The sequence below is a fragment of the Bombina bombina genome, chromosome 2 (genome assembly GCF_027579735.1).
Source record: "Bombina bombina isolate aBomBom1 chromosome 2, aBomBom1.pri, whole genome shotgun sequence".
NCBI classification, from domain to species: Eukaryota; Metazoa; Chordata; class Amphibia; order Anura; family Bombinatoridae; genus Bombina; species Bombina bombina.
In genome coordinates, this window is record NC_069500.1 from 512525909 (window position 1) to 512553613 (window position 27705).

Here is a 27705-nt window from a genome sequence, read left to right on the forward strand (position 1 = left end):
ACCTGTGAGACTTGCATCTGTTGAAATTACAGTCCAGGTCGGAAGAACAAAAGAAGCCCCCTGAATTAAACGAAGGTGATCTGTCCACCACGTTAGAGAGTGCCGAACAATCGGTTTTAAAGATATTAATTGATTTATCTTCGTGTAATCCCTGCACCATTGATTCAGCATACAGAGCTGAAGAGGTCGCATGTGAAAACGAGCAAAGGGGATCGCGTCCGATGCAGCAGTCATAAGACCTAGAATTTCCATGCATAAGGCTACCGAAGGGAATGATTGAGACTGAAGGTTTCGACAGGCTGTAATCAGTTTTAGACGTCTCTTGTCTGTTAAAGACAGAGTCATGGACACTGAATCTATCTGGAAACCCAGAAAGGTTACCCTTGTTTGAGGAATCAAAGAACTTTTTGGTAAATTGATCCTCCAACCATGATCTTGAAGAAACCACACAAGTCGATTCGTATGAGACTCTGCTAAATGTAAAGACTGAGCAAGTACCAAGATATCGTCCAAATAAGGAAATACCACAATACCCTGTTCTCTGATTACAGACAGAAGGGCACCGAGAATCTTTGTGAAAATTCTTGGAGCTGTAGCAAGGCCAAACGGTAGAGCCACAAATTGGTAATGCTTGTCTAGAAAACAGAATTTATGTTTACCTGATAAATTTCTTTCTCCAACGGTGTGTCCGGTCCACGGCGTCATCCTTACTTGTGGGATATTCTCTTCCCCAACAGGAAATGGCAAAGAGCCCAGCAAAGCTGGTCACATGATCCCTCCTAGGCTCCGCCTACCCCAGTCATTCGACCGACGTTAAGGAGGAATATTTGCATAGGAGAAACCATATGGTACCGTGGTGACTGTAGTTAAAGAAAATAAAATATCAGACCTGATTAAAAAAACCAGGGCGGGCCGTGGACCGGACACACCGTTGGAGAAAGAAATTTATCAGGTAAACATAAATTCTGTTTTCTCCAACATAGGTGTGTCCGGTCCACGGCGTCATCCTTACTTGTGGGAACCAATACCAAAGCTTTAGGACACGGATGAAGGGAGGGAGCAAATCAGGTCACCTAAATGGAAGGCACCACGGCTTGCAAAACCTTTCTCCCAAAAATAGCCTCAGAAGAAGCAAAAGTATCAAACTTGTAAAATTTGGTAAAAGTGTGCAGTGAAGACCAAGTCGCTGCCCTACATATCTGATCAACAGAAGCCTCGTTCTTGAAGGCCCATGTGGAAGCCACAGCCCTAGTGGAATGAGCTGTGATTCTTTCGGGAGGCTGCCGTCCGGCAGTCTCGTAAGCCAATCTGATGATGCTTTTAATCCAAAAAGAGAGAGAGGTAGAAGTTGCTTTTTGACCTCTCCTTTTACCTGAATAAACAACAAACAAGGAAGATGTTTGTCTAAAATCCTTTGTAGCATCTAAATAGAATTTTAGAGCGCGAACAACATCCAAATTGTGCAACAAACGTTCCTTCTTTGAAACTGGTTTTGGACACAGAGAAGGTACGATAATCTCCTGGTTAATGTTTTTGTTAGAAACAACTTTTGGAAGAAAACCAGGTTTAGTACGTAAAACCACCTTATCTGCATGGAACACCAGATAAGGAGGAGAACACTGCAGAGCAGATAATTCTGAGACTCTTCTAGCAGAAGAAATCGCAACTAAAAACAAAACTTTCCAAGATAATAACTTAATATCAACGGAATGTAAGGGTTCAAACGGAACCCCCTGAAGAACTGAAAGAACTAAATTGAGACTCCAAGGAGGAGTCAAAGGTTTGTAAACAGGCTTGATTCTAACCAGAGCCTGAACAAAGGCTTGAACATCTGGCACAGCTGCCAGCTTTTTGTGAAGTAATACCGACAAGGCAGAAATCTGTCCCTTCAGGGAACTTGCCGATAATCCTTTTTCCAATCCTTCTTGAAGGAAGGATAGAATCCTAGGAATCTTAACCTTGTCCCAAGGGAATCCTTTAGATTCACACCAACAGATATATTTTTTCCAAATTTTGTGGTAAATCTTTCTAGTCACAGGCTTTCTGGCCTGAACAAGAGTATCGATCACAGAATCTGAGAACCCTCGCTTCGATAAAATCAAGCGTTCAATCTCCACGCAGTCAGCTGGAGTGAAACCAGATTCGGATGTTCGAATGGACCCTGAACAAGAAGGTCTCGTCTCAAAGGTAGCTTCCAAGGTGGAGCCGATGACATATTCACCAGATCTGCATACCAAGTCCTGCGTGGCCACGCAGGAGCTATCAAAATCACCGACGCCCTCTCCTGCTTGATCCTGGCTATCAGCCTGGGGATGAGAGGAAATGGCGGGGAACACATAAGCTAGTTTGAAGGTCCAAGGTGCTACTAGTGCATCCACTAGAGCCGCCTTGGGATCCCTGGATCTGGCCCCGTAGCAAGGAACTTTGAAGTTCTGACGAGAGGCCATCAGATCCATGTCTGGAATGCCCCACAGGTGAGTGACTTGGGCAAAGATTTCCGGATGGAGTTCCCACTCCCCCGGATGCAATGTCTGACGACTCAGAAAATCCGCTTCCCAATTTTCCACTCCTGGGATGTGGATAGCAGACAGGTGGCAGGAGTGAGACTCCGCCCAAAGAATAATTTTGGTTACTTCTTCCATCGCTAGGGAACTCCTTGTTCCCCCCTGATGGTTGATGTACGCAACAGTCGTCATGTTGTCTGATTGAAACCGAATGAACCTGGTCCTCGCAAGCTGGGGCCAGGCCTGGAGCGCATTGAATATCGCTCTCAGTTCCAGAATATTTATCGGTAGAAGAGATTCTTCCCGAGACCAAAGACCCTGAGCTTTCAGGGATCCCCAGACCGCGCCCCAGCCTATCAGACTGGCGTCGGTCGTGACAATGACCCACTCTGGTCTGTGGAACATCATCCCTTGAGACAGATTGTCCAGGGACAGCCACCAACGGAGTGAGTCTCTGGTCCTCTGATTTACTTGTATCTTCGGAGACAAGTCTGTATAGTCCCCATTCCACTGACTGAGCATGCACAGTTGTAATGGTCTTAGATGAATGCGCGCAAAAGGAACTATGTCCATCGCCGCCACCATCAACCCGATCACTTCCATGCACTGAGCTATGGAAGGAAGAGGAACGGAATGAAGTATCCGACAAGAGTCCAGAAGCTTTGTTTTTCTGGCCTCTGTTAGAAAGATCCTCATTTCTAAGGAGTCTATAATTGTTCCCAAGAAGGGAACCCTTGTTGACGGGGATAGAGAACTCTTTTCCACGTTCACTTTCCAGCCGTGAGATCTGAGAAAGGCCAGGACAATGTCCGTGTGAGCCTTTGCTTGAGGAAGGGACGACGCTTGAATCAGAATGTCGTCCAGGTAAGGTACTACTGCAATGCCCCTTGGTCTTAGCACCGCTAGAAGGGACCCTAGTACCTTTGTGAAAATCCTTGGAGCAGTGGCTAATCCGAAAGGAAGCGCCACGAACTGGTAATGTTTGTCCAGGAATGCAAACCTTAGGAACCGATGATGTTCCTTGTGGATAGGAATATGTAGATACGCATCCTTTAAATCCACCGTGGTCATGAATTGACCTACCTGGATGGAAGGAAGGATAGTTCGAATGGTTTCCATCTTGAACGATGGGACCTTGAGAAATTTGTTTAAGATCTTGAGATCTAGGATTGGTCTGAACGTTCCCTCTTTTTTGGGAACTATGAACAGATTGGAGTAGAACCCCATCCCTTGTTCTCTTAATGGAACAGGATGAATCACTCCCATTTTTAACAGGTCTTCTACACAATGTAAGAACGCCTGTCTTTTTATGTGGTCTGAAGACAACTGCGACCTGTGGAACCTCCCCCTTGGGGGAAGTCCCTTGAATTCCAGAAGATAACCCTGGGAGACTATTTCTAGCGCCCAAGGATCCAGAACATCTCTTGCCCAAGCCTGAGCGAAGAGAGAGAGTCTGCCCCCCACCAGATCCGGTCCCGGATCGGGGGCCAATATTTCATGCTGTCTTGGTAGCAGTGGCAGGTTTCTTGGCCTGCTTTCCCTTGTTCCAGCCTTGCATTGGTCTCCAAGCTGGCTTGGCCTGAGAAGAATTACCCTCTTGCTTAGAGGACGTAGCACCTTGGGCTGGTCCGTTTTTACGAAAGGGACGAAAATTAGGTCTATTTTTTGCCTTGAAAGGCCGATCCTGAGGAAGGGCGTGGCCCTTACCCCCAGTGATATCAGAGATAATCTCTTTCAAGTCAGGACCAAACAACGTTTTCCCCTTGAAAGGAATGTTTAGTAGCTTGTTCTTGGAAGACGCATCAGCCGACCAAGATTTCAACCAAAGCGCTCTGCGCGCCACAATAGCAAACCCAGAGTTCTTAGCCGCTAACTTAGCCAATTGCAAAGAGGCGTCTAGAGTGAAAGAATTAGCCAATTTGAGAGCATTGATTCTGTCCATAATCTCCTCATAAGGAGGAGAGTCACTATCGAGCACCTTAAGCAGTTCATCAAACCAGAAATATGCGGCAGTAGTGACAGGGACAATGCATGAAATGGGTTGTAGAAGGTAACCCTGCTGAACAAACATCTTTTTAAGCAAACCTTCTAATTTTTTATCCATAGGATCTTTGAAAGCACAACTATCCTCTATGGGAATAGTGGTGCGTTTGTTTAAAGTAGAAACCGCGCCCTCGACCTTGGGGACTGACTGCCATAAGTCCTTTCTAGGGTCGACCATAGGAAACAATTTTTTAAATATGGGGGGAGGGACGAAAGGAATACCGGGCCTTTCCCATTCTTTATTAACAATGTCCGCCACCCGCTTGGGTATAGGAAAAGCTTCTGGGAGCCCCGGCACCTCTAAGAACTTGTCCATTTTACATAGTTTCTCTGGGATGACTAAATTTTCACAATCATCCAGAGTGGATAATACCTCCTTAAGCAAAATGCGGAGATGTTCCAATTTAAATTTAAATGTAATCACATCAGATTCAGCCTGCTGAGAAATGTTCCCTAAATCAGTAATTTCTCCCTCAGACAAAACCTCCCTGGCCCCCTCAGATTGGGTTAGGGGCCCTTCAGAGATATTAATATCAGCGTCGTCATGCTCTTCAGTAACTAAAACAGAGCAGCCACGCTTACGCTGACAAGGGTTCATTTTGGCTAAAATGTTTTTGACAGAATTATCCATTACAGCCGTTAATTGTTGCATAGTAAGGAGTATTGGCGCGCTAGATGTACTAGGGGCCTCCTGAGTGGGCAAGACTCGTGTAGACGAAGGAGGGAATGATGCAGTACCATGCTTACTCCCCTCACTTGAGGAATCATCTTGGGCATCATTGTCATTATCACATAAATCACATTTATTTAAATGAATAGGAATTCTGGCTTCCCCACATTCAGAACACAGTCTATCTGGTAGCTCAGACATGTTAAACAGGCATAAACTTGATCAGAAAGTACAAAAAACGTTTTAAAATAAAACCGTTACTGTCACTTTAAATTTTAAACTGAACACACTTTATACTGCAATTGCGAAAAAACATGAAGGAATTGTTCAAAATTCACCAAATTTTCACCACAGCGTCTTAAAGCTTTGAAAATATTGCACACCAATTTTGGAAGCTTTAACCCTTAAAATAACGGAACCGGAGCCGTTTTAAGCTTTAACCCCTTTACAGTCCCTGGTATCTGCTTTGCTGAGACCCAACCAAACCCAAAGGGGAATACGATACCAAATGACGCCTTCAGAAGTCCTTTATAAGTATCAGAGCTCCTCTCACATGCGACTGCATGCCATGCCTCTCAAAAACAAGTGCGCAACACCGGCGCGAAAATGAGACTCTGCCTATGCTTTGGGAAAGCCCCTAAAGAATAAGGTGTCTAAAACAGTGCCTGCCGATATTATTATATCAAAATACCCAGATAAAATGATTCCTCAAGGCTAAATATGTGTTAATAATCAATCGATTTAGCCCAGAAAAAGTCTACAGTTTAAATAAGCCCTTGTGAAGCCCTTATTTACAATCGTAATAAACATGGCTTACCGGATCCCATAGGGAAAATGACAGCTTCCAGCATTACATCGTCTTGTTAGAATGTGTCATACCTCAAGCAGTAAGAGACTGCACTCTGTTCCCCCAACTGAAGTTAATTGCTCTCAACAGTCCTGTGTGGAACAGCCATGGATTTTAGTTACGGTTGCTAAAATCATTTTCCTCATACAAACAGAATTCTTCATCTCTTTTCTGTTTCTGAGTAAATAGTACGTACCAGCACTATTTGAAAATAACAAACTCTTGATTGAATAATGAAAAACTACAGTTAAACACTAAAAAACTCTAAGCCATCTCCGTGGAGATGTTGCCTGTACAACGGCAAAGAGAATGACTGGGGTAGGCGGAGCCTAGGAGGGATCATGTGACCAGCTTTGCTGGGCTCTTTGCCATTTCCTGTTGGGGAAGAGAATATCCCACAAGTAAGGATGACGCCGTGGACCGGACACACCTATGTTGGAGAAAAGAGAATCTCAGGAACTGATAATGATCTGGATGAATCGGAATATGCAGATATGCATCCTGTAAATCTATTGTGGACATATAATTCCCTTGCTGAACAAAAGGCAATATAGTCCTTACAGTTACCATCTTGAACGTTGGTATTCTTACATAACGATTCAATAATTTGAGATCCAGAACTGGTCTGAAGGAATTCTCCTTCTTTGGTATAATGAAGAGATTTGAATAAAACCCCATCCCCTGTTCCGGAACTGGAACTGGCATAATTACTCCAGCCAACTCTAGATCTGAAACACAATTCAGAAATGCTTGAGCTTTCACTGGATTTACTGGGACATGGGAAAGAAAAAATCTCTTTGCAGGAGGTCTCATCTTGAAACCAATTCTGTACCCTTCTGAAACAATGTTCTGAATCCAAAGATTGTGAACAGAATTGATCCAAATTTCTTTGAAAAAACGTAACCTGCCCCCTACCAGCTGAACTGGAATGAGGGCCGTACCTTCATGTGAACTTAGAAGCAGGCTTTGCCTTTCTAGCAGGCTTGGATTTATTCCAGACTGGAGATGTTTTCCAAACTGAAACTGCTCCTGAGGACGAAGGATCAGGCTTTTGTTCTTTGTTGAAACGAAAGGAACGAAAACGATTGTTAGCCCTGTTTTACCTTTAGACTTTTTATCCTGTGGTAAAAAAGTTCCTTTCCCACCAGTAACAGTTGAAATAATAGAATCCAACTGAGAACCAAATAATTTGTTTCCCTGGAAAGGAATGGAAAGTAGAGTTGATTTAGAAGCCATATCAGCATTCCAGGTCTTAAGCCATAAAGCTCTTCTGGCTAAGATAGCCAGAGACATAAATCTAACATCAACTCTAATAATATCAAAAATGGCATCACAGATGAAATTATTAGCATGCTGGAGAAGAATAATAATATCATGAGAATCACGATTTGTTACTTGTTGCGCTAGAGTTTCCAACCAAAAAGTTGAAGCTGCAGCAACATCAGCCAATGATATAGCAGGTCTAAGAAGATTACCTGAACATAGATAAGCTTTTCTTAGAAAAGATTCAATTTTTCTATCTAAAGGATCCTTAAACGAGGTACCATCTGACGTAGGAATGGTAGTACGTTTAGCAAGGGGTAGAAATAGCCCCATCAACTTTAGGGATTTTGTCCCAAAATTCTAACCTGTCAGGCGGAACAGGATATAATTGCTTAAAACGTTTAGAAGGAGTAAATGAATTACCCAATTTATCCCATTCCTTAGCAATTACTGCAGAAATAGCATTAGGAACAGGAAAGACTTCTGGAATAACCGCAGGAGCTTTAAAAACCTTATCCAAACGTATAGAATTAGTATCAAGAGGACTAGAATCCTCTATTTCTAAAGCAATTAGTACTTCTTTAAGTAAAGAGCGAATAAATTCCATCTTAAATAAATATGAAGATTTATCGGCATCAATCTCTGAGATAGAATCCTCTGAACCAGAAGAGTCCAAAGAATCAGAATGATGGTGTTCATTTAAAAATTCATCTGTAGAGAGAGAAGATTTAAAAGACTTTTTACGTTTACTAGAAGGAGAAATAATAGACAAAGCCTTCTTTATGGATTCAGAAACAAAATCTCTTATGTTATCAGGAACATTCTGCACCTTAGATGTTGAGGGAACTGCAACAGGCAATGGTACATCACTAAAGGAAATATCTGCTTTAACAAGTTTGTCATGACAATTATTACAAACAACAGCTGGAGGAATAGCTACCAAAAGTTTACAGCAGATACACTTAGCTTTGGTAGATCCAGCAGGCAGTGGTTTTCCTGTAGTATCTTCTGGCTCAGATGCAACGTGAGACATCTTGCAATATGTAAGAGAAAAAACAACATATAAAGCAAAATAGATCAAATTCCTTATAAGACAGTTTCAGGAATGGGAAAAAAATGCCAAACATCAAGCTTCTAGCAACCAGAAGCAAATGAAAAATGAGACTGAAATAATGTGGAGACAAAAGCGACGCCCATATTTTTTGGCGCCAAATAAGACGCCCACATTATTTGGCGCCTAAATGCTTTTGGCGCCAAAAATGACGCCACATCCGGAACGCCGACATTTTTGGCGCAAAATAACGTCAAAAATGACGCAACTTCCGGCGACACGTATGACGCCGGAAACGGAAAAGAATTTTTGCGCCAAAAAAGTCCGCGCCAAGAATGACGCAATAAAATGAAGCATTTCAGCCCCCGCGAGCCTAACAGCCCACAGGGAAAAAAGTCAAATTTTTGAGGTAAGAAAAAAATATGATAATTTAAAGCATAATCCCAAATATGAAACTGACTGTCTGGAAATAAGGAAAGTTGAACATTCTGAGTCAAGGCAAATAAATGTTTGAATACATATATTTAGAACTTTATAAATAAAGTGCCCAACCATAGCTTAGAGTGTCACAGAAAAATAAGACTTACTTACCCCAGGACACTCATCTACATGTTTGTAGAAAGCCAAACCAGTACTGAAACGAGAATCAGTAGAGGAAATGGTAAATATAAGAGTATATCGTCGATCTGAAAAGGGAGGTAAGAGATGAATCTCTACGACCGATAACAGAGAACCTTATGAAATAGACCCGTAGAAGGAGATCACTGCATTCAATAGGCAATACTCTCTTCACATCCCTCTGACATTCACTGCACGCTGAGAGGAAAACCGGGCTCCAACTTGCTGCGGAGCGCATATCAACGTAGAATCTAGCACAAACTTACTTCACCACCTCCCTTGGAGGCAAAGTTTGTAAAACTGATTTGTGGGTGTGGTGAGGGGTGTATTTATAGGCATTTTAAGGTTTGGGAAACTTTGCCCCTCCTGGTAGGAATGTATATCCCCATACGTCACTAGCTCATGGACTCTTGTTAATTACATGAAAGAAAAGGTGTCCAATACAGTGCCTGCCGTTTTTTAAAACAATCCCCAAGATTATAACTATTAAGAGTTATAATCTGCAAAATATGCTTAGCAAAATAATCGTTTTAGCCCAGAAAAATGTCTACCAGTTTTTTAAGCCCTTATGAAGCCCTTTATTCTTTTACTTAATCTAAGAAAATGGCTTACCGGTCCCCATAGGGAAAATGACAGCCTTCCAGCATTACATAGTCTTGTTAGAAATGTGGCCAGTCATACCTCAAGCAGAAAAGTCTGCCAACTGTTTCCCCCAACTGAAGTTACTTCATCTCAACAGTCCTGTGTGGAAACAGCAATCGATTTTAGTAACGTTTGCTAAAATCATCTTCCTCTTACAAACAGAAATCTTCATCTCTTTTCTGTTTCAGAGTAAATCGTACATACCAGCACTATTTTAAAATAACAAACACTTGATTGAAGGATAAAAACTACATTTAAACACCAAAAAACTCTTAACCATCTCCGTGGAGATGTTGCCTGTGCTACGGCAAAGAGAATGACTGGGGTAGGCGGAGCCTAGGAGGGATCATGTGACCAGCTTTGCTGGGCTCTTTGCCATTTCCTGTTGGGGAAGAGAATATCCCACAAGTAAGGATGACGCCGTGGACCGGACACACCTATGTTGGAGAAACATTTGTTTTCTGTAGTGTAGCTGGCCCCCCTCAATCTACATCCCTCCCCCTCCCATATCCCTATCTGCATCGGTGGGCAAAATAGGGGATTGCAGTGAAGCCTCAATATTGAGGCATCACTACAATCCCTTGTAAGCAGCTGGAAGCGATCATGATCGCTTCCAGCACTTCAAACAACAGAGGATGTGCCAGGTACGTCAATTGTCGTTAAGGGGAGTTTTTTCTATGACGTACTTAGTACGTCCTCTGTCATTAAGGGGTTAAATAGAAACATATTTGCAATATATATGTAATAGCAAAAATGCTCTAGTAAAAGTTATCACCGTTTTAGTGTTAGCATTTTTCTCTTTATGTGCAGCATAGCTAGGAATTCTCAGTGCACCAGCATTTTAAATACTGCAGCTGCTCAGAGCACCAGTGGGACTTAATTTGTTAATTGCTAACATTATACATCACCAGATTATACAAGCAAATAGGCTCTCTGAACAAATGCGGAGTTTAACATGCTAGTGCACTGTGCATACTTACACTTTTGAAACAGCTATAGCTTTTATTAGAAGCATTTTTGCTAATACATGTATATTACAAAAATGCTTCTATTCAAAACTAAAATGCACCAGTGTGAATTCCAATTGTTGCTGGAATGTCCCTTTAAAAAGATCACAGATAAGACTTTGAAAATAAAATCTAATTAAGAGACACTAAGCAAAAGCGATTTGGTCAAAACATTACTGATGAAGTTGGTGTGCCAGCTTTACCCTAGGTCTCTGAAGGGAACTTCAAACTCCAGATCCTCTTTTGTTAAAGATTCCACTTTCTCAATAAAGTTCTTGAAGGCAGTTTTCAGTTTGTGTCTCATCTCTCTTTCAAGCTACGAGTAAAGAAATAGTCAATAGTTTAGTAACTAAAAATGTCCAATAACATGTATTAGAAACATATAAATACATGTTTAGCATTTAAAAACAAAGCAATAGAGAAGCCCCTTATTTCTTAGGTATTAAAATAAAGACCCATAAAATTACATTCTTAGCAGATATATTTTATATCCAATTCATGAGGAATCATTTACAAAGTATAATAGAAGGGGGGGGGGGGGGGAAGAATTTGACTTAAAGGGACAGTCTAGTCCAAAATAAACCTTCATGATTCAGATAGGGCATTTTCCAATTTACTTTTATCACCAATTTTGCTTTGTTCTTTTGGTATTCTTAGTTGAAAGCTAAACCTAGGAGGTTCATAGCCTAATTTCTAAGCCCTTGAAGGCTGCCTCTTCGCTCAGGGCATTTTGACAGTTTTTCACCACCAGAGGGTGTTAGTTCATGTGTGTCATAGATAACACTGCTCTCACACACGTGAAGTTCTTAGGAGCCAGCACTGATTGGCTAAAATACAAGTCTGTCAAAAGAACTAAAACAAGGGGACAGTTTGCAGAGGCTTGGATACAAGATAATCACAGAGGTAAAAGGTGTATTTAAAAAACTGTATTGGTTATACAAAACTAGGGAATGGGTAATAAAAGGGATTATCTATCTTTTAAAACAATAACAATTCTGGTGTAGACTGTCCCTTTAACCCAAGATAGTCCTTTTACAACAATCCTGCCGCTTACCTGCTCAGCATATAAGTCATCTCGGTCATGCATGTGCTGGTGCTTTCCCAAGTCTGTGGTTATTTCTCCAACCTCAGTGTAAAACTGAACATCAGTGTGCCTCTTCTTACCAAACATTATGGCATTCTATCAACCGAGAAAATGTACAGCTATATCAGAGGTGCAAGTAGGTTACAGTAGGGCAATGAAGTCTGTAAATTATCCTAACTATTGAATGTACATCTAATCCAGGAAGTTGAATCAGCACTCAGCAATAGTCAGTCTATCATATGTAGCATGTACAAAATGAAACTTTATTAAAAGGAACGTCTTGGGGCTTCTGTCCCTTTCTCAGGCTAAAAATAAAAAATAAATGTATGCTTACCTGATAAATTTTCTTTCTTGGCAGTGAGAGTCCACAAAAAAAACATTCATAACCTATGGGAAAGAAAGCACCTGGCCAGCAGGAAAGGGCATAGACACCTTAAAAAGATACCTAACCCAATTGTTTTCTTTCACGATTCAGAGAGATCATAACATTTTAAGCAACTTTCAAATTTACTCCTATTATCAATTTTTCCTAGTTCCCTTGCTTTCTTTATTTAAAACGCAGTAAGCTAGATTACGAGTTTTGCGGTATGAGTAAAAAAGCAGCATTAAGGCTCATAACGCTGCTTTTTCACTCCCACTGGTATTACGAGCCTTGCAGGTTTAGGGGCACCGCACAATTTTTTGGCCGTACCGCAAATTAACTTATGCAATTTGCGTAAAGTCTTTTTTCAATGGGACTTCTATAGCGCCGGCATTACAAGCTTTTTCTGGAGGCCAAAAAGTGAGCGGTACAGCCTATCCCGCAAGATTTGTAACGCAATCTAAAGTCAGTAGTTATGAGTTTTACACTACAAAGATGTAGCATAAAACTCATAACTAAAGTGTTAAAAAGTACACTAACACCTATAAACTACCTATTAACCCCTAACCAAAGCCCTCCCGCATTGCAAACACTAAAATAAATTTATTAACCCCTAATCTGCCGCTCCGGACATCGCCGTCACTAGAATCAACATTAACCCCTAAACCGCCGCACTCCCGCCTCGCAAACACTAGTTAATTATTAACCCCTAATCTGCCGCCCCCTACCTACATTTATTAACCCCTAATCTGCCGTCCCCAACGTCGCCGCCACTATACTAAATTTATTAAACCCTAAACCTAAGTCTAACCCTAACACCCCCTAACTTTAATATAATTAAAATAAAATTTGCTAGCATTACCTAAATAATTCCTATTAAAAAATAAATACTTACCTGTAAAATAAACCCTAAGCTAGCTACAATATAACAGTTACATTGTAGCTAGCTTAGGGTTTATTTTTATTTTACAGGCAAGTTTGTATTTATTTTAACTAGGTAGACTAGTTAGTATAGTTATTAACTATTTACTACCTAGCTAAAATAAATACAAATTAACCTGTAAAATAAAATTACCTAAATTACAACAAAAAACCCACTAAATTACACAAAATAAAAAAAGAAATGATCAGATATTTAATAAATTACACCTAATCTAATAGCCCTATCAAAATAAAAAAAGCCCCCCCCCCCCAATATAAAAAAACCCTAGCCTACAATAAACTACCAATAGCCCTTAAAAGGGCCTTTTGCGGGCATTGCCCCCAAGAAATCAGCTTTTACCTGTAAAAAAATTACAAAACACCCCCAACAGTAAAACCCACCACCCCACACAACCCAACCCCCCCAAAATAAAATCCTAACTAAAAAAAACTAACTTCCAACTGCCCTGAAAAGGGCATTTGGACGGCATTGCCCTTTAAAAACATAATTTTATGCTTACCTGATAAATTCCTTTCTCCTGTAGTGTGATCAGTCCACGGTCATCATTACTTCTGGGATATTGCTCCTCCCCAACAGGAAGTGCAAGAGGATTCACCCCAGCAAGCAGTGCCATATAGCTCCTCCCCCTCTACGTCACCTCCAGTCATTCGACCAAGGACCAACCGAGAAAGGAGAAGCCAAAGGGTGTAGTGGTGACTGGAGTATAATTTAAAAAATATTTACCCTGCCGTAAAAAAACAGGGCGGGGACGCGTGGACTGATCACACTACAGGAGAAAGGAATTTATCAGGTAAGCATAAATTATGTTTTCTCCTGTTAAGTGTGATCAGTCCACGGGTCATCATTACTTCTGGGATACCAATACCAAAGCAAAAGTACACGGATGACGGGAGGGATAGGCAGGCTCTTTATACAGAAGGAACCACTGCCTGAAGAACCTTTCTCCCAAAAATAAGCCTCCGAAGAAGCAAAAGTGTCAAATTTGTAAAATTTGGAAAAAGTATGAAGCGAAGACCAAGTTGCAGCTTGCAAATCTGTTCAACCAGAGGCCTCATTCTTAAAGGCCCAAGTGGAAGCCACAGCTCTAGTGGGAATGAGCTGTAATTCTTTCAGGAGGCTGCTGTCCAGCAGTCTTCATAAGCTAAACGTATTATGCTACGAAGCCAAAAAAGAGGAGAGGTAGCAGAAGCTTTTTGACCTCCTCCTCTGACCAGAGTAAACGACAAACAGGGAAGACGTTTGTCGAAAATCTTTAGTTGCCTGTAAATAAAATTTTAGGGCAACGAACTACATCCAGAATGTGCAGAAGTCGTTCCTTCCTTGAAGAAGGATTTGGACACAAGGATGGAACAACAATCTCTTGATTGATATTCCTGTTAGTGACTACCTTAGGTAAGAACCCAGGTTTTAGTACGCAGAACTACCTTATCCCGAGTGAAAAAATCAAATAAGGAGAATCACAATGTAAGGCTGATAACTCAGAGACTCTTCGAGCCGAGGAAATAGCCATTAAAAATAGAACTTTCCCAAGATAACAACTTATATATCAATAGAATGAAGGGGGTTCAAACGGAACGCCCTGTAAAACGTTAAGAACAAGGTTTAAACTCCATGGCGGAGCAAACAGTTTTAAACACAGGCTTAATCCTGGCCAAAGCCTGACAAAAAGCCTGAACGTCTGGAACTTCTGACAGACGTTTGTGCAACAGAATGGACAGAGCTGAATCTGTCCCTTTAAGGAACTAGCGGATAAACCCTTTTCTAAACCTTCTTGTAGAAAAGACAATATCCTAGGAATCCTAACCTTACTCCAAGAGAAACCTTTGATCCGCCACCAATATAGGTATTTACGCCCATATTTTTATGGTAAATCTTTCTGGTAACAGGCTTCCTAGCCTAGTATTAAGGTATCAAATAACTGACTCAGAAAAACCACGTTTTGATAAAATCAAGTGTTCAATTTCCAAGCAGTCAGCTTCAGAGAAGTTAGATTTTGATGTTTGAAAGGACCCTGTATCAGAAGGTCTTGTTTCAGAGGTAGAGACCAAGAGGTGGACAGGATGACATGTCCACCAGATCTGCATACCAAGTCCTGCGTGGCCTGCAGCGCGCTATTAGAATCACTGATGCTCTCACCTGTTTGATTCTGGCAATCAATCGAGGATGCATCGGAAGGGTGGAAACACATAAGCCCATCCTGAAGGTCCAAGGTGCTGTCAAGGCATCTATCAGGACCGCTCCCGGATCCCTGGATCTGGACCCCGTAACGAGGAAGCTTGGCGTTCTGTCGAGACGCCATGAGTCGATCCTATCTCTGGTTTGCCCCAATGACGAAGTTATTGGCAAAGACCTCCGGATGAAGTTCCCACTCCCCCCGGATGAAAAAGTCTGGCGACTTAAAAAATCCGCCTCCCAGTTCTCCACCTCCCAGGATGTGGATTGCTGACAGGTGGCAAGAGTGAGACTCTGCCCAGCGAATTATCTTTGATACTTCCATCATTGCTAGGAGCTTCTTGTCCCTCCCTGAATGGTTGATGTAGGCTACAGTCGTGATGTTGTCCGACTGCAAACCTGATGAACCCCCCGAGTTGTCAACTGGGGCCAAGCCAGAAGGGCATTGAGAACTGCTCTCAATTCCAGAATGTTTATTGGTAGGAGACTCTCCTCCTGATTCCATTGTCCCCTGAGCCTTCAGAGAATTCCAGACGGCGCCCCAACCTAGTAGGCTGGCGTCTGTTGTTACAATGTGTCAGTCTGGCCTGCTGAATGGCATCCCCCTGGACAGATGTGGCCGAGAAAGCCACCATAGAAGAGAATTTCTGGTCTCTTGATCCAGATTCAGAGAAGGGGACAAGTCTGAGTAATCCCCATTCCACTGACTTAGCATGCACAATTGCAGCGGTCTGAGGTGTAGGCGTGCAAAGGGTACTATGTCCATTGCCGCTACCATTAAGCCGATTACCTCCATGCATTGAGCCACTGACGGGTGTTGAATGGAATGAAGGACATGGCATGCACTTTGAAGTTTTGTTAACCTGTCTTCTGTCAGGTAAATTTTCATTTCTACAGAATCTATAAGAGTCCCCAGGAAGGGAACTCTTGTGAGTGGAAAGAGAGAACTCTTCTTTTCGTTAACCTTCCATCCATGCGACCTTAGAAATGCCAGTACTAACTCTGTATGAGACTTGGCAGTTTGAAAGCTTGAAGCTTGTATCAGAATGTCGTCTAGGTACGGAGCTACCGAAATTCCTCGCGGTCTTAGTACCGCCAGAAGAGCACCCAGAACCTTTGTGAAGATTCTTGGAGCCGTAGCCAATCCGAATGGAAGAGCTACAAACTGGTAATGCCTGTCTAGAAAGGCAAACCTTAGATACCGGTAATGATCTTTGTGGATCGGTATGTGAAGGTAAGCATCTTTTAAATCCACTGTGGTCATGTACTGACCCTTTTGGATCATGGGTAAAGTTGTCCGAATAGTCTCCATTTTGAACGATGGAACTCTTAGGAATTTGTTTAGGATCTTTAAATCCAGGATTGGCCTGAAAGTTCCCTCTTTTTTGGGAACCACAAACAGATTTGAGTAAAACCCTTGTCCCTGTTCCGACCGTGGAACTGGATGGATTACTCCCATTAATAAAAGCTCTTGTACGCAGCGTAGAAACGCCTCTTTCTTTATTTGGTTTGTTGACAACCTTGACAGATGAAATCTCTCTCTTGGGGGAGAGTATTTGAAGTCCAGAAGGTATCCCTGAGATATTATCTCTAGCGCCCAGGGATCCTGGACATCTCTTGCCCAAGCCTGGGCGAAGAGAGAAAGTCTGCCCCCCACTAGATCCGTTCCCGGATCGGGGGCCCTCAATTCATGCTGTTTTAGGGGCAGCAGCAGGTTTCCTGGCCTGCTTGCCCTTGTTCCAGGACTGGTTAGGTCTCCAGCCTTGTCTGTAGCGAGCAACAGATCCTTCTTGTTTTGGAGCAGAGGAAGTTGATGCTGCTCCTGCTTTGAAATTCCGAAAGGAACGAAAATTAGATTGTCTAGCCTTAGGTTTGGCTCTGTCTTGAGGCAGGGCATGGCCTTTACCTCCTGTAATGTCAGCGATAATTTCTTTCAATCCGGGCCCAAATAAGGTCTGCCCTTTGAAAGGTATATTAAGTAATTTAGACTTAGAAGTAACGTCAGCTGACCAGGATTTTAGCCACAGTGCTCTGCGCGCCTGAATGGCGAATCCGGAATTCTTAGCCGTAAGCTTAGTTAAATGTACTACGGCATCTGAAATAAATGAGTTAGCTAACTTAAGAGCTTTAAGCTTGTGTGTAATCTCATCTAATGGAGCTGATTCAAGTGTCTCTTCCAGAGACTCAAACCAAAATGCTGCTGCAGCCGTGACAGGCGCAATGCATGTAAGGGGTTGCAATATAAAACCTTGTTGAACAAACATTTTCTTAAGGTAACCCTCTAATTTTTTATCCATTGGATCTGAAAAGGCACAGCTATCCTCCACCGGGATAGTGGTACGCTTAGCTAAAGTAGAAACTGCTCCCTCCACCTTAGGGACCGTTTGCCATAAGTCCCGTGTGGTGGTGTCTATTGGAAACATCTTTCTAAATATCGGAGGGGGTGAGAACGGCACACCGGGTCTATCCCACTCCTTAGTAACAATTTCAGTAAGTCTCTTAGGTATAGGAAAAACATCAGTACTCGACGGTACCGCAAAATATTTATCCAACCTACACATTTTCTCTGGTATTGCAACTGTGTTACAATCATTCAGAGCCGCTAACACCTCCCCTAGTAATACACGGAGGTTTTCCATCTTAAATTTAAAATTTGAAATATCTGAATCCAATCTGTTTGGATCAGAACCGTCAGCCGCAGAATGAAGCTCTCCGTCCTCATGTTCTGCAAGTTGTGACGCAGTATCTGACATGGCCCTAACATTATCAGCGCACTCTGTTCTCATCCCAGAGTGATCACGCTTACCTCTTAGTTCTGGTAATTTAGCCAAAATTTCAGTCATAACAGTAGCCATATCCTGTAATGTGATTTGTAATGGCCGCCCAGATGTACTCGGCGCCACAATATCACGCACCTCCCGAGCGGGAGAGGCAGGTACTGACACGTGAGGCGAGTTAGTCGGCATAACTCTCCCCTCGTTGTTTGGTGAAATTTGTTCAATTTGTACAGATTGACTTTTATTTAAAGTAGCATCAATACAGTTAGTACATAAATTTCTATTGGGCTCCACTTTGGCATTAGCACATATAGCACAGATGTCTTCCTCTGAATCAGACATGTTTAACACACTAGCAAATAAACTAGCAACTTGGAAATACTTTTCAAGTAATTTATTATAATAAGAAAACGTACTGTGCCTATAAGAAGCACAGAAAGAGTTATGACAGTTGAAAGTTAATAAACTGAAAGGTTATAGCATCAAATCTTTGTAAAAAACACAATTTTAGCAAAGGCTTGTTCCCATTAGCAAAGGATAACTAACCCTGATAGCAGAAAAAAAGGTTACAGAAATAAACGTTTTTTATCACAGTCAACTACAATCTCACAGCTCTGCTGTGAGTGATTACCTCCCTCAAAACAAGTTTTGAAGACCCCTGAGTTCTGTAGAGATGAACCGGATCATGCAGGAAGTACAGTGAGCTTCTGACTGAATTTTTTGATGCGTAGCAAAAGCGCCAAAAACAGCCCCTCCCCCTCACACACAACAGTGAGAGAGATCAGTAAACTGTCATAAATTAAATAAAACAACTGCCAAGTGGAAAAAAATAGTTCCCAAAATATTTTATTCACCCAGTACCTCAGAAATGAAACGATTTTACATGCCAGCAAAAAACGTTTAACATAAATTAAGTGTTATTAAAAAGCCTGTTGCTAGTCCCTGCAAATTAGGCTACAGTCTTATGCACACAGTATAATTCCAGTGAAGTGCCATTCCCCAGAATACTGAAGTGTAAAATATACATACATGACAGCCTGATACCAGTTGCTGCTACTGCATTTAAGGCTGAGTTTACATTATATCGGTATGGCAGAATTTTCTCATCAATTCCATTGTCAGAAAAAAATAAGCTGCTACATACCTCTTTGCAGATTAATCTGCCCGCTGTCCCCTGATCTGAAGTTTACCTCTCCTCAGATGGCCGAGAAACAGCAATATGATCTTAACTACGCCGGCTAAAATCATAGTAAAAACTCAGGTAGATTCTTCTTCAAATTCTACCAGAGAAGGAATAACACACTCCGGTGCTATTATAAAATAACAAACTTTTGATTGAAGGTATAAAACTAAGTATAATCACCATAGTCCTCTCACACATCCTATCTAGTCGTTGGGTGCAAGAGAATGACTGGAGGTGACGTAGAGGGGAGGAGCTATATGGCAGCTCTGCTGGGTGAATCCTCTTGCACTTCCTGTTGGGGAGGAGCAATATCCCAGAAGTAATGATGACCCGTGGACTGATCACACTTAACAGGAGAAAGGGCATTTAGCTCTTTTTCTATTGCCCAAACCCTAATCTAAAACTAAAACCCACCCAATAAACCCTTAAAAAAAGAAAACTAACACTAACCCCCGAAGATTTACTTACAGTTTTGAAGACAGGACATCCATCCTCAACGAAGCCGGGAGAAGTCTTCATCCAAGCCGGCAGAAGTGGTCCTCCAGACGGGCAGAAGTCTTCATCCAGATGGCATCTTCTATCTTCATCCATGCGGCGAGTCCATCTTCAAGACATCTGTCGCGGAGCATCCTCTTCAAACAAAGTTTTCTTCCTGACTGAATGTTCCTTTAAGTGAAGTCATCCAAGATGGTGTCCCTTAAACTCCGATTGGCTAAATCCTATTGGATCAGCTGATAGGGTTGAATCTTCAATCCTATTGGCTGATCGGATCAGCCAATAGGGTTGAAGCTTCAATCCTATTGGCTGATTGGATCCAGCCAATAGGATTGCACACGCATTCTATTGGCTGTTCCAATCAGCCAATAGAATCCAAGCTCAATCCTATTTGCTGATTGCATCAGCCAATAGTTTTTTTTTTTCACCTTTAATTCCGAATGGCTGATAGAATTCTATCAGCCAATCTGAATTCAAGGGACGCCATCTTGGACGACGTCACTTAAAGGAACATTCAATCAGGAAGAAGACTTAGTTTGAAGAGGATGCTCCGCGCTGGATGTTTTGAAGATGGACTCACTTTGCACCAGATGGATGAAGATAGAAGATTCCGTCTGGATGAAGACTTCTGCCCGTCTGGAGGACCACTTCTGCCAGCTTCGATGAAGACTTCTCCCGGCTTTGTTGAGGACTTCTCCCGACTTCGTTGAGGCTGGATGTCCGGTCTTCAAAACTGTAAGTGGATCTTTGGGGGATAGTGTTAGGTTTTTTTAAAGGGACACAATCAAAATTAAACTGTCATTATTCAGACTGAGCATTCCATTTTAAAAAACTTTCCAATTTACTTCTATTAACTAAATGTGCACAGTCTTTGTATATTTAAACTTTGAGTCAGCAGCTCCTTCTGAGCATGTGCAAGATTAAGTGTGTATGCATTTGTGAATGGCTGATGGCTGTCACATGGTACGTGCATGCATTTGTGATTGGCTGATGGCTGTCACATGGTAGAGGGGGAGAGGAAAAAGACAACTTAAAATTGTCAGAAAAAAATCTACTACTCATGTGAAGTTCAGACTAAGTGCTATTACATTGTCTTGTTATCTTGCATTTGTTGATTATGCAAATCTACTGTGTTGACTGGTCCTTTAAGGGTTCATTGGGTGGGTTTTAGTTTTAGATTAGGGTTTGGGCAATAGAAAAAGAGCTAAATGCCCTTTTAAGGGCAATGCCCGTCCATATGCCCTTTTAAGGGCAATGGGGAGCTTAGGTTTTGTTAGTTAGGATTTTATTTGGGGGGTTAGTTGTGTGGGTGGTGGGTTTTACTGTTGGAGGTGTTTGTATTTTTTTTTTACAGGTAAGAGACGATTTCTTTGGGGCAATGCCCCGCAAAAGGCCCTTTTAAGGGCTATTGGTAGTTTATTGTAGGCTAGGGTCCTTTTTTATTTGGGGGGGGGGGGGTATTTTGATAAGGCTATTAGGTTAGGTGTAATTAGTTTAAATATCTGATAATTTCTTTTTTATTTTGTGCAATTTAGTGTTTGTTTTTGTAATTTAGGTAATTGTATTTAATTTAGGTAATTGTATTTAATTTAGGTAATTTATTTAATTGTAGTGTAAGGTTAGGTGTTAGTGTAACTCAGGTTAGGTTTTATTTTACAGGTCAATTTGTATTTATTTTAGCTAGGTAGTTATTAAATAGTTAATAACTATTTAGTAACTCTTCTACCTAGTTGAAATAAGTACAAACTTGCCTGTAAAATAAAAATAAACCCTAAGCTAGCTACAATGTAACTGTTATATTGTAGCTAGCTTAGGGTTTATTTTACAGGTAAGTATTTAGTTTTAAATAGGAATTATTTAGGTAATGATAGCAATTTTTTTATTTAGATTCATTTTAAAGGGACACTGAAATTAAAAAAATTATTTTGTGATTCAGTAAGAGCATGAAATTTTAATTAACTTTCTATTTTACTCCTATTTTCAAATTTTCTTTATTCTCTTGGTATCTTTATTTGAAATGCAAGAAAGTTTAGATGTCGGCCCATTTTTGGTGAACAACCTGGGTTGTCCTTGCTAATTGGTGGATAAATTCATCCACCAATAAAAAAAGTGCTGTCCAGGGACTGAACCAAGAAAAAAAAGTTTAGATGTATTCTTTTTCAAATAAAGATAACAAGAGAACAAAGAAAAATTAATAGGAGTAAATAGAAAGTTGCTTAAAATTGCATGCCTTATCTGAATCACGGAAGTAAAGTTGGGTTCAGTGTCCCTTTAATTATATTAAAGTTAGGGGGTGTTAGGGTTAGACTTAAGTTTAGGAGTTAATAAATTTAGCATAGTGGCAGCAACATTGGGGCAGCAGATTAGGGGTTAATAATATTTTGTGTTTGCGAGGCAGGAGTGCGGCGGTTTAGGGGTTAATATGTTTATTATAGTGGCGGCGATGTCCAGAGCAGCAGATTAGGGGTTAATAAGTGTAAGATTAGGGGTGTTTAGACTGTGGGTTCATGTTAGGTGTAAATATAAATTTTGTTTCCCCATAGGAATATCAATCGGGCTGCGTTACTGAGCTTTACGCTGCTTTAATGCAGGTGTTTTTTCAGCCGGCTCTCCCCATTGATGTCTATGGGGAAATCGTGCACGAGCGCGTAAAACCAGCTCACCGCTGCCTTAAGCAGCGCTGTTATTGTAGTGCGGTATGGAGGACAATTTTGCTCTACACTCACGTCTTGCCTGTTAACGCCGGGTTTATGAAAACCTGTAATACCAGCGCTGTAGGGAAGTGAGCAGTGACAATATCATTCATGAAAGTTCGTACCGCACCCCTCATACAGCAAAACTTGTAATCTAGCCGAGTAATATTAAACTTAGGAGTCAGCCAATTTTAGGTTCAGCACCATGGATAGCGCCTTGCTTATTGGTGGCTACATTTAACCAACCAATAAGCAAGCATAACCAAGGTTCTCAACCAAAAATGGGCTGGCTATTAAGCTTTACATTCATGCTTTTTAAATAAAGATGTTGAGTCCAGATCAGCTAACAGTGTATACACTCCGGTGTATTTGTTAGGTAGGTAAGCACCTCAGCAAAGTTAAGCTGAGGTGTAAAGGTGTCCGGAGCATTTAAATTTTTCCTTAGATTAATTTATTTTTTTGCTGTAAAATAAAGCAGTTTCTTTTTAAAATTTAAAAGGAACAGTAACTTTTTTGTGAGGTATTTTCTTAATAAAATATCAGTTATCTATTTATTCAGTTTAGTTGGTGAATAAAGATGGATCAAGAGGCCCTGCAAGATGTTACAAGTTCTTTAAGTTTTAATGCTAATGTTGAACCACCAATCCCTTTCTGTTCCTCATGTATTGAGAGAACTTTACATTATAGGGATAGACTTTTTCTGAGCCAACATTGTCTAGGGCGGATGCTGTTCAGGAGTCTTCTGACAATGTTAAAAATATGCCGCAGCTTTCTCCTCATATGTCCCAAAATTTGTCGTCCACTCTTCCAGTGCCCTGCGTTTCCTCTCTTACTCCACCTGGAGTTACGTTTGTAAGACATCTCTTCCCTCATGACCTCTGTGGTTTCTGATTCGTTGTCTGCTTTTCCCATGCACTTCAGTCCTCTCATCAGCCGTCAGTGGCTCAATGTATGGAGGTAATCGGTCTGATGGTTGCAGCTATGGACATCATCCTGTTTGCAAGTTTCCACCTCAGACCTCTGCATTTATGCATGCTCAGGCAGTGGAACAGAGATTATGCGGACCTGTCTCCAAGATTACATCTGGATCAAGAGACAAGGGATTCTCTTCTTCGGCGGTAGTCTCAGGACCATCTCTCCCAGGGAACCTGCTTCCGCAGACCCACCTGGGTGATTGTGACAACGGACGACAGCCTTCTGGTATGGGGAGCAGTCAGGGGCTCTCTAAAGGCTAAGGGGACACAGAGTCTGTTCTCCCCATAAACATTTTGGAGCTAAGGGCAATCATCAATGCTCTTCTGGCCTGGCCTCAGTTAGACTCGGCCCATTGGGTTCCAATCGGACAACATAACTTCAGTGGCTTACATCAACCATCAGGGAGGAACTCTGAGTTCCTTGGCCATGACCGAGGTAGCCAAGATAATTCAGTGGGCGGAGACCCACAACTGCTGTCTGTCGGCAATCCACATCCCAGGAGTGGACAACTGGAAGGCGGACTTCTTGAGCAGACAGACTTTTCACCCGGGGGAGTGGGAACTCCATCCAGAAGAGTTTTCCAACCTGATTCTCAAATGAGGTCAGCCGGAATTGGATCTCATGGCATCTCGGCAGAATGCCAAGCTTCCAAGGTACGGGTTGAGGTCAAGGGTCCTCAGGCTGTACTGATAGACGCTCTGGCAGTACCTTGGAATTTCAGTCTTGCATACCTATTTCCTCCAGTCATTGCTCGAATCAAACAGGAGAGGGCATCAGTGATTCTCATTGCTCCGGCGTGGCCTTGCAGGATTTGGTATGCAGACCTGGTGGAGATACCATCTCTTCCACCTTGGAGACTTCCATTGAGAAAGGACCTTCTACTTCAAGCACCCTTCCTTCATCCAAATCTAATTTCTCTGAAGCCGACTGCTTGGAGATTGAACACTTAATTTTATCTAAGCGTGGTTTTTCCTGAGTCGGTCATTGAGACCATGATTCAGGCTCGTAAACCTGTGACTAGGAAAATTTACCATAAGATATGGCGTAAATATGTGTATTGGTGTGAATCCAAGGGCTACTCTTGGAGTAGAGTTAGGATTCATAGAATTCTGTCTTTTCTCCAAGAAGGTTTGGAGAAGGGTTTATCGGCAAAAGGATCAAATATCTGCCTCGTCTATTTTGTTACATAAATGTCTGGCGGACGTCTCAGACGTGCAATCGTTTGGGCAGGCCTTGGTCAGGATCAGGCCTGTGTTTAAGCCAGTTACTCCTCCCTGGAGTCTTAATTTAGTTCTTAAGGTTCTTCAAGGGGCTCCATTTGAGCCTATGCATGCCTTAGATATTAAGTTGTTATCTTGGACAGTTTTGTTTCTTGTTGCTATTTCATCTGCTCGTAGAGCACTCGGCATTACAGTATGAGTCTCCTTACCTTATTTTTCATTCGGATAAGGTAGTTTTGCGTACTAAGTTAGGGTTTCTCCCTAAAGAAGTTTCAGATCGGAACATTAACCAGGAGACTGTTGTTCCTTCCTTGTGTCCTAATCCTTCTCAGAAGGAACGACTTCTGCACAATCTGGACGTGGTACGTGCATTAAAATTCTATTTACAGGCGACTAAGGATTTTTGTCATTCTTCTGCTCTGTTTGTGGTATTCTCTGGTAAACTTAAGGGGCAGAAACCTACGGCTACATCTCTTTCTTTGTGGCTGAAGAGTGTCATTTGCTTTGTCTATGAGACTGCTGGACAGCAGCCTCCTGAGAGAGTTATGGCTCATTCTACAAGGGCTGTTTCCTCTTCCTGGGCATTCAAAAATGAAGCTTCTGTGGAACAGATTTGAAAGGCTGCAACTTGATCCTCTTCACACTTTTTCAAAATTCTATAAATTTGACACTTTTGCCTCGGCTGAGGCATCTTTTGGGAGAAAGGTTCTTCATGCAACACTGCTTTCTGTTTAGGTTCCCTGTCTTGTCCCTCCCTTATCTGTGTACTCTAGCTTGGGTATTGATTCCCAAAAGTAATTAGATGATCCGTGGACTTATTAGAAAGAAAACAAAATTTATGCTTACCCAATAAATTTATTTCTTAACACGATGAGTCCACGGCCCGCCCTGTTCTTTTTGGACAGGTTTGTTGGTATGTTATAAACTTCAGACACCTCTGCACCCTGTTGCTTCCATTCTCTCCTTTGCTTCGGTCGAATGACTGGGGTTGGATGGAAGGGAGGTGATATTTAACAGCTTTGCTGTGGTGCTCTTTGAAGCCTCCTGCTGGGCAGGAGTGATATTCCCAATAGTAAATAGATGATCCGTGGACTCATCGCGTCAAGAAAGAAATACATTTATCAGGTAAGCAAAAATTTTGTTTTCGGACACGGTGAGTCCACAGATCACCTCTAATTTACTATTGGGGAATATCACTCCTGGCCAGCAGGAGGAGGCAAAGAGCCCCACAGTAAAGCTGTTAAATATCACCTCCCTTCCCTCCAACCCCAGTCATTCGACCGAAGGAAAATGAGAGAAAGGAAGCAACACACGGTACAGAGGTGTCTGAGGTTTACAACACAAAAACCTGTCGAAATAAACAGGGCGGGCCGTGGACTCACCGTGTCATGAAAGAAATAAATTTATCAGGTAATCATAAATTTTGTTGTCTTTCTAATGATACGGTGAGTCCACGGATCATCTCTAATTACTATTCGGAATTAATACCCAAGCTAGAGGACACAGATAAGGGAGGGAAAAGACAGGGTACCTAAACGGAAGGCACCACTGCTTGAAGAACCTTTCTCCCAAAAGAAGCCTCAGCCGAGGCAAAAGTATCAAATTTATAGAATTCTGAAAAAGTGTGTAGAGAGGACCAAGTTGCAGCCTTGCAAATCTGTTCCACAGAAACTTCATTTTTGAATGCCCAGGAAGAGGAAACAGCCCTCGTGGAATGAGCCGTGACACTCTCAGGAGGCTGCTGCCCAGCAGTTTCATAGGCCAAACCAATTATACTCTTCAGCCACAAAGAAAGAGAAGTAGTCGTAGTTTTCTGACCCATGCGTTTCCCAGAGAAAACAATGAACAAAGAAGACTAGCGAAAGTCCTTAGTCGCCTGTACATAGTATTTCAACGCACGCACCTCATCTAGGTTGTGCAGCAGACGCTCTTTAGGAGAAGGGGTTAGGACACAAAGAAGGAACAACAATTTCTTGATTAATATTCCTATCCAAAACCACTTTAGGAAGGAAACCTAACTTAGTACGCAGAACTACCTTATCCGAATGAAAAATAAGGTAAGAGGATTCATACTGCAACACCGAGAGTTCGGAGACTCTGCAAGCAGAAGAAATTGCAACAAGAAACAAAACATTCAAAGATAACATCTTAATATCTAAGGAATGCATAGGCTCAAACTGAGCCTGCTGAAAAACTTTAAGAACAAGGTAAAGATCCAGGGAGGAGTAACCAGTTTAAACACAGGCCTGATTCTGACCAAGGCCTGACAAAAAGATTGCACGTCTGGTACATCCGCCAGACGTATATGCAACAAAATATACAAGGTAGATATTTGACCCTTCAAGGTACTAGCAGATAATACCTTCTCCAGACCCTCCTGGAGAAAAGACAAAATCCTAGGAATTCGAACTCTATACTCCAAAAGTAACCCCTGGATTCACACCAATACAGATATCTACGCCATATGTTATAGTAAATTTTTCTGGTAACAGGTTTACGACCCTGAATCATGGTCTCAATGACCGACTCAGAAAAACCACGCTTAGATCAAATTAAGCGTTCAATCTCCAAGCAGTCCGCTTCAGAGAAACGAGATTTGGGTGAAGAAAGGGCCCTTGAAGTAGAAGGTCCTTCCTCAATGGAAGTCTCCCAGGTGGAATAGATGACATCTCCACTAGGTCTGCATACCAGATCCTGCGAGGTCACGTCGGCACAATGAGGATTACCAACGCCCTCTCCTGTTTGATTCGAGCAATGACCCGAGGAAGAACAGCGAACGGAGGAAATGGGTATGCTAGACTGAAATTTCAAGGGACCACTAGAGCATCTATCAGTACAGCCTGAGGATCCCTCGAACCATACATCGGGAGATTGGCATTCTGTCGAGATGCCATGAGATCCAGCTCCGGCTGTCCCCATTTGAGAATCAAGTTGGAAAATACCTCCGGATGGAGTTCCCACTCCCCCGAGTGAAAAGTTTGTCTGCTCAGAAAATCCACTTCCCAATTGTCCACTCCTGGAATGTGGATCGCAGATAGACAGCAGTTGTGGGTCTCTGCCCACTGAATAATCTTGGCTACCTCTGTCATGGCCAAGGAACTCTGAGTTCCTCCCTGATGGTTGATGTAAGCCACTTAAGTTGTGTTGTCCGACTGGA

General features: G+C 42.0%; 1 protein-coding gene across 1 annotated transcript in view; it reads right to left on the reverse strand.

Annotated features, from left to right (window-relative positions):
• Positions 1–27705, reverse strand: part of SUPT16H (SPT16 homolog, facilitates chromatin remodeling subunit) — a 231307-nt gene that overhangs the window by 163505 nt on the left and 40097 nt on the right. The window contains 2 exon segments of the mRNA XM_053702276.1: positions 10849–10961; positions 11700–11825. Of these exon segments, the coding sequence (XP_053558251.1) occupies positions 10849–10961; positions 11700–11825 (239 nt within the window).